Raw genomic sequence first — 8,098 nt, 5'->3', positions numbered from 1 at the left:
ATGAATTTGCAGCAAGTTTATAGCACTCTGGTCTATGACTAAATAGTTGTGTTAAATAGGATCACAGAAACATCATCTGGAACAAATCTTTAGCTCTAACTCTTCTGAGAGCTAAAACTGAGGGAAAAAAACAAGTAAACTGAGCTGGCATTCCAGGTCAAATTTTACGAGTGCAGTGTTGTTAACTTCAGTGCACAAGATTACTCCAGATAGATTAACAGAAGAAATCAACAAATTTGTTCCCATACACTAAGTGACATCAAAGAAGTTGTGTAACCTAGTACTTACAACAAAGAGATGAATAAAGATCACATGGATTATCAACTGATAACAGATATTATACAGTTGTATACTGCCGTACTACCAATTTCATAGTTCATACCAACATTGTTTTAACTCTGTTCTAGTGCTGGTGGCAGGTATGTATACTTAACCCAAATCAGACGGTGTTTATAAGCAAAAGGTGGAAACTGGTTTGATTGGGTTGTAGTCGCTTAACGACGACTGATGAACCTCATGGAGCATGAATATGATCAGAGTTTTGTTTACTTGAGTGAGTTGAGCAAGGACATTATCTTATTAACAATTATATCAGGAACTGCTTTATCAGCCTGATAAAAAAGTCAGAATGTGAGGTTATGGGGCTTCCCCTTCGACACAACTACGACGAGTTAAGCGAAGCTCAAACCTTGTCATGGTTTGCCTTGCTACTCACATCCCCGCGTTATTGTTTTCTTAGTCAAATTTTGGGTTGTTCGAGAATGCAATTTTTACATCCAAAAGAAATAGAAGAGACATGTGACATGTTGAAGATACCATACAAAAAGTTGAGCATTTGAACAGCAAAAGAAATAAGAAAAATATTTGAGAAATACAGGCCCAGGGTCAGGGGTAAGTAATTCGATCATAAAATGTAAATAAATGAATAGATCCAATATTTGCTCTTGCAGTGTTGCTGCCACCTATCACCAATTCAATGTTACTTTAAAAGTAAAACCACTATTTCACCTTTTATATAAAATCAGCAGCATTTTGTTTCAGAAAAAAATAAAAGCATATGAAAATTTTGATATAATGTTATAAGGATGAATGAAAACAGAAAGATCGTATGCAAAAGGCATAAGCTATCATTCTTGGCATTTGGAGCATGCCGAAATACATTGTATGAGCTTAACAGAGAAGCATCTTCAAAAAAACAGCGTCTGTTCGAAAAACAGTGGTACCAGACAGTAATGAGTGCAATGCGCTAACTACTCAGCAAACAGTCCATTAACAAGAAAATTGTCAACTAAAGAAATCCAAGAACAAGTAGGGGCTTCATGAATTTGCAGTAAGTTGATAGCACTCTGATCTATGACTAAATAGTTGTGCTAAATAGGATGGCAGAAACATCATTTGGAACAAATCTTTAGCTCTAGCTCTTTTGAGAGCTAAAACTGAGGGGGAAAAAACAGTAACCTGAGCTTGGCTTGCCAGGTTGAATTTTACGAGTGCACTGTGCTTAACTTGCGCATGATTACTCAAGATAAAGAACAGAAGAAATCAACAAAGTTGTTCCCACACACTAAGTGACAGCAAAGAAGTTATGTAATCTAGTACTCCCTCTGATCCATAAGAAGTGTCGGAGTTTTAGTTCAAATTTGAACTAAAATGAACTAAAACCCTAACACTTCTTATGGATCTTCAATAAAGAGATGAATGAAAATCAGATCTTATGCAGTTCTATTACTACCAATTTCATAGTTCATACCAACATTATTTTAACTCTGTTCTTGTGCTGGTGGCAGGTATGTATACCTAACCCAAGTCAGCCGGTGTTTATAAGCAAAAGGTGGAAACTGGTTTGCTCGGGTTGTAGTGGCATAGTGACAACCAACGAAACTTAAAACAGATCAACATTGCTTACCCCATAGAGCTTGAATACGATCAGAGTATTGTTTATTTGAGCAAAGACATTATATTATTAATAATTATATCAGGAACTTTATTCCTGAGATGAATGTTAATATACCTAGACAGTTTAAATTCACAATGAGTGGTGCACTCCAATTTGCACGTGCATGCATACAATGATATTGCAGTAATAATTTTCTTCGTGAGATGAATGGGAATGAACTTCACTTCGCAACTAGAATGGCTGCATCTCGCGAGAGAAATTCATACCAATAAGTCAGTAAATTGTGCATACATATATATAATAATAATATCACAGTAGCATGAACGCTAATTTTTTACCCTTCAGTAACTTATGAGGGCAGGGCATGTATAAAACAAAAGTTGCACTGCAGTAGAATACTAATCAAGCAAATCTGAACCTGAGACTGGGAAGATGACTTACTATTACAAAGATTGATGCTCTTAAAGATGGACGTATTTGAGCCTAAAATCATCTGCCTCATTCGAGGAGTCAACTGAAGCAGAAGAGCATACCGCTTGATTCAACCTTAAAGGTGCCAGTTGTAAAGCCCAAGATACTAAAAAGTAGGAGTGGTGTATGAGCATTCCAGATCTTATTGTGGCAGTTATGCTTATAACCTCTAAAGTCATCATTGAAAGTCGCATTTAACTTGCTACAGAGATCTCATAGCGAGGGCAAACAAAGCCAGAAATAACCAAAACTACACCATTTTAAAGAAATAAGAAAGGGAACGTGAATTCAGAATGATCGTGGCAAGCTCAAATCTATTCTTAAAAAGTTGCGAAAACTGCAAAGGTTCCTTTGTCAGCATCACTTTAGCTGAAAAGATTGCAAGGAGCAACGTCAGCAACATTGCGACATTCATGTCTATAATATAATTGTTGAAGGATGGTTGACCTCACAAAAAGGTTAGGAACAGAAAGTTTGTTCACTCCACAAATGAGCTGAATCCATCTAGAAATATCTACAGTCTATTTCAATTTTAATTCCAATATGAAGCATATCTGCAATCCAGGAAATCATAATTTGCATGACCGATCTCTGCCCCAAATCTGATCAAATCATTGTCATCCCAAACAAGATGTAAGTATTACCTACTAGACTGACATCTATTTGCAACTATTACGTAGCCCAGGTGCAAGTCTGACTTATTCCAAGTGAGATTTGTTTTTAGTGTTTTTGACCTTCTCGAAGCTAGGCTATCAAACATCCAGCCATCCAGGTACGTACCAAGCTGCCTTCCAAGTTATTTCAATTTTCTTGTACGACACCATGATATAATAAAAGGGTCAGGATACCTCTAGCACTATATGCTACATTATGTGTTGACGGTTTTGAAATATATCAAAAGGGTAACTTTTTCCTACTAAACGTGATAACATGGTCTACAGTAGTACACCCTGTGGCAAATGGAATGACTCGTCACGACGATCAGCAAGGCGCCAAGGCTACGATAGCTGTGATTCTATTGTTTATTTATCAGAATTGATAAGAATCTGTATATGAGAAGTATTGGGTTAAAACCAGCAGCATGTGTTAGAAAAAATTAAAGCATACGAAAATTTCAATGTAATGTTATTGGGATGAATGAAAACAGAAGACCATATGGAAAAGGCATAACCTGTCAGTCTTGGCATCGAACATGCAGTAATACAATGAATTGAGCTTAACAGAGAAGCATCTTTTAAGAAAAACCAGCGGCTGTTCAAAAGCGGTGTACCAGACAGTATTTAGTCCAATGTGCTACCTACTCAGCAAACAGTCCATTAACAATAAATTGTCAACTCAAAAACCCAAGAACAAGTGGGTTTCATGGATTCACAGCAAGTTGATAGCACTCTGATCTATGACTAAGTTCTGCCAAAGAAACAAATAGGATAGCAAAAACATCATTTGGAACAAATCTTAAGCTCTAGCTCTTTTCGAAACTAAAAACTGAAGAAAAACAACCAGTCAACTAAGCTTGTCTTGCCAGGTCTAATTTTACGAGTGCAGTGTGCTTAACTACAGTGCAGATCATTACTCGAGATAGATAAACAGAAGAAATCAACAAAGTTGTTCCCATACACTTAGTGAGAGCACTCAATTGTGTAACCTAGTACTTACTCGAAACAAAGAGACGGAAAAAAAAAGACATGAATTATCAACTGATAACAGGTTTTATACAGTTGTACTACCAATTTCATAGTACATACCAACATTATTTAACTCTGTTCTTGTGCTGGTGGCAGGTATGTACTACACAACTTTTTTTTAACAGTATGTAGTACACAACTTAGAATCATTTACAAATATACTTAACACAAGTTAGTTGGTGTTTAAAAGCAAAAGGTGGAAACTACTTCTGATTGGGTTGCAGTGGCATAGTGACGAAAAGTAAACAGATCGAACATTGCTTATCCCATGGAGATTGAATACGGTCACAGTTTTGTTTACTTGAGCAAGGACATTATCTTATTGACAATTATATCAGCAATTTTCTTTGTGAGATGAATGGGAATGAACTGGACAGGTTAAATTCATAATGAGTTGTGCCCTCCAATTTGCAAGTGCATACATATAACGATATCAAAGTAGCAAAAAACTTTCGTGAGATGAATGAGAATGAACTTCACTTGGCAACTAGAATGGCGAAATCTCACGAGAGAAATCCATTCCAATAAGGCAGTAAAATGTGAATACATATAATGATACTGCAGTAGCATGTATGCTAATATTTTTACCATTCACCCACTTATGAGGTCATGTATAAAACAAAAGTTGCACTGCAGTAGAATACTAATCAAACAAATCTGAACCTTAGACAGAGAAGATGGCTTAAGAATACAAAGATTGATGCTCTTAACAATGGACGTATTGGAGCACAAAATCATCTGCCTCATTCGAGGAGTAAACTGAAGCAGAAGAGCATAACGCTTGATTCAACCTTGGAGGTGCCAGTTGCAAAACCCAAGATACAAGAAAGTAGGAACGGTGTATGAGCATTTCAGATCTTATTATGACAGTTATGTTTATAACCTCTGAGGTTATCATTGAAAGTCACATATAACAGATCTCATTTCAAGGGAAAACTAATCCAGAAATAACAAAAACTACACCATTTTTAAGAAAATAAGAAAGGGGGAACATGAGTTCAGAATGATCATGACTAGCTCAAATCAGTTGTCTTTCAAAAGCTGCGAAAACTGCAAAAGGCTCCTTGGTCAGCATCACTTTAGCTGAAAAGATTGCAAGGAGCAACGTCAGCAACATTGCAACATTCATGTCTATAGTTAATTGGTGACTAGTGTGGTAATTGGTGAGTGAGGATGGTTGCCCCCACAAAAGGTTAGGAACGGATAGTTTGTTCACTCCACAAATGAGCTGAGTCTAGAAAGATCTAGTCTATTTCAATTTTAATCCAAATTAAAGCAGATATTCTGCAATCCAGGAAATCATAATTTGAATTTGACCAATGTCTGAGCCAAATCTGATCAAATCACTGTCTGCCCAACCAAGATGTAAGTATTACCTACTAGACTGACGTCTATTTGCAGCCATTATCTAGCCAAACTACAAGTCTGACTTCTTCCTAGTGAGATTTGCTTAGTGTGACTTTGAGCTTCTCAAAGCTAGGCTATCAAACATCCAGTTACGTATCAAGCTGCCAGCCAAGTTATTTCTAATTTTCCTGTACACCACCATGTAATAATAAAAGGTCTAGAGTTGACGGTTTCAAAATATATCAAAAGGGTCGTTTCCCTACTAAACGTGATAACATGTTCTACAGTAATACACCCTGTGTCAAATGCAATCACTCATCATGACAATCAGCAAGTCTACGTTGCCAGTAATTCTATTGTGTATAAATCAGAATTTAACAAGAATCCGTACATGAGAAGTGTTGGCTTAACTATCTACCTTGCTATGGAAGCCTGATGACTCTTATGACATCTCATGCCATCCAGAGACCAGAGGGAGCCATAGGCATACATTTAGATTTTACCTTCCAGATATAAAACAACCATAGAAAATAAGAATCTAAAGAAGCTTTCTACATCTCAATAAGGCAATGTATACTACACCATATGGAACTAGCAACTCACAGTGGTATGTGATTGCCTTCTGAAACCAGTCTTCTGGAGGCACTAAGTTGACCCAAGTTGCTGAAAGCCGTGAGTGGAAACCTCTACTTTGCCGGTACTAAGTTGAAGCCTGTTGAGAAATCTCGACCAAAGCCACCACCCATTATCTCAAACTAGCAGCATTCGGCAAGCTCAAGTCACCATCCCATGTTAATCATCATAACCATCATGTTCATCATCGTCCTCGATACCAGACCCGTCATCGTCCACAATCTCCATTCCAAAGCACTCAACATCAGCATCCTCATCCATCCCGTACCCTTGAAACTCCTTGTCACCATCCAGTGCACCCTCTTCATCGTCATCCTCATCCAAAACCAGCTTGGACAAGCCCTTCCCACGGTACAGCACGCCAGTGCGCATCACATAGTGCACCTTGTCCCTCACCGCGGCAAGGGGGTGCTGCTCCACGAGCTTCCCCCGCTCGTACCCCTCGCGAAGCACCAGCGTGGTCGTCTTGCACTTCAACGACAGGTAGAAGACCCCAGGGTACCGCGTAAACAGCCTCGTGAACTTGTGAGGCAGGCCGAGCTCCTCCCGGAGCAGCCGGATGGCGTTCCTCCGCACCATCTTGTGCACCATGAGGCCGAGCAACTCGTGCAGCAACCCGATGTTCCTCTTCTCGTAGATGTCGCTGTCGGGGTCGATCCCCGAGGCATCGTCGTAGGGCGAGATGTAAGGCAGCCTGTGGAAATCCTCCATCCAGGCCTTGACCTTCTTCATCCCGCCGTACCCTCGCGGGAAGCGCATCGGGAACGCGAGGGGGGCGAGTGAGGAGGACGGCGAGCGGGACATGGCGCGGTAGGTCGCCCCCGTGATGGCCTCGGCGTGGCGGCGCTGGAGGGAGGATACGGCGATGTCCTCCGGGAGGTGGGAGGTGGAGAGCGAGATGTGGTTGTTGGAGACTGTGAAGAGGTCGGGGTGCGCGGAGGGGAAGGCGGAGGCGAAGTCGTAGGGCAGGCCGAGGTCGAAGCGGAGCGGGAGGATGGAGGCCAGCGGGAGCGACCTGGAGCGGGTGAGGAGGAGGAGGCGCGCGAGGCGGAGGTGGGAGTCGGCGGCGGAGGCGCGGGCGAGGCGGGCGAGGAGGATGTCGGAGGCGGGCGTGAGGGAGAAGGCCGGGAGGGAGGGGAAGCGAGGGTGGGGTTGCTCGGCGAAGAGGGTCGGGTGGCGGCGGAGGAAGCGGAGCACCGGGAAGGTGAGGCCGAGCGGCTTCTGGAAGCGCGCGAGGGCGCGCGCCGGCACGGGGGGCGACGGCTGCCGGGCGAGGTAGTCCAGCAGGAGGCAGGACGAGCGGATGGAGGTGGTGCGGGCGATGAGGTGGTCCAGGCCTCGGTTCTTCACCCACTTGAGCCGCACCTTCTGCATGGCGGCGGCGGCGGAGGTAGCCGGTGGTGTACTTGAGCCGGGAAGCGGGGGCGATGGCGGAACGGCGGCGGGCGAGGTTGGCGGCGCGTGTGGAGTGTTCGGGGAAATGCCTACGAGGAGGAAGCGGGCACAGGGAGGAGACAAATTTGGATCGGCCGCAAAAGGCACTGGATCAGACAGCCCAATCTACCTACACTAGGTTACTCGGCCTGTTCGCCTCCACATGATTGGGCCTTTTTCACGGTTCATTACAAGCATTTTATTTCATGGGATTTGCAAGTGAAGATGCAACTAAAAAATATCTAGATTGTTAGATTTGTTTCGTGATTCGTGCTAGTCATCATCATCTGAGAACGAAGTTGGTTCTCAATCGAATGAGTTTTTTCGTTACAAGTGGGGCTGCAACTGAGATTTTTTCACTTAGAAGTGGGGATGCTGACTGAGAAATAATCATACCCAATATACACGATGATCACATTTGATAGACAGGAAGCGAGCTAAAGGTGTTCCACCATGCTCATCCCTCCCTCACCGGAGCCAGGATCTTGTCGTTACAGTAGATAGGAAGGAAGTTACATTTCTAAGATTCCAAAAGGTCAACACACCAGAGCATCAACCATCACCAAAGATGAGAACCACTAATCCAAAGGGCTAGACATGCAACCACACCAAGTAAAAGTGACACGAACAC

General features: G+C 42.2%; 1 protein-coding gene across 3 annotated transcripts; it reads right to left on the bottom strand.

Moving 5' to 3' along the window:
* Window positions 1–4,873: 4,873 nt before the first annotated feature.
* LOC127335812 (protein WHAT'S THIS FACTOR 9, mitochondrial) lies at window positions 4,874–7,567 on the bottom strand. 3 transcript variants are annotated; one of them, XM_051362547.2, is made up of 3 exons: window positions 6,004–7,567; window positions 5,819–5,903; window positions 4,874–5,136 (listed from the first exon to the last, which is right to left on the bottom strand). In XM_051362547.2, the coding sequence occupies exon 1, from the start codon at window positions 7,405–7,407 to the stop codon at window positions 6,193–6,195; it is 1,215 nt and encodes a 404-aa protein (XP_051218507.1). In that variant the 5' UTR covers window positions 7,408–7,567; the 3' UTR covers window positions 4,874–5,136; window positions 5,819–5,903; window positions 6,004–6,192. The 3 variants fall into 3 exon arrangements, with proteins under 3 accessions (XP_051218507.1, XP_051218505.1, XP_051218506.1); XM_051362545.2 differs by having other exon boundaries at window positions 5,819–7,567; XM_051362546.2 differs by lacking the exon at window positions 5,819–5,903.
* Window positions 7,568–8,098: the final 531 nt, after the last annotated feature.

This window comes from Lolium perenne, chromosome 2 (assembly GCF_019359855.2).
Source record: "Lolium perenne isolate Kyuss_39 chromosome 2, Kyuss_2.0, whole genome shotgun sequence".
Classification (NCBI taxonomy): domain Eukaryota; kingdom Viridiplantae; phylum Streptophyta; class Magnoliopsida; order Poales; family Poaceae; genus Lolium; species Lolium perenne.
This window is presented reverse-complemented; position numbering and strand designations above follow the sequence as displayed.

Bases quoted from the DNA above. Each gene is read 5' to 3' on its own strand.
- LOC127335812 (XM_051362545.2), bottom strand. From the start codon at position 7,407: ATGCAGAAGGTGCGGCTCAAGTGGGTGAAGAACCGAGGCCTGGACCAC.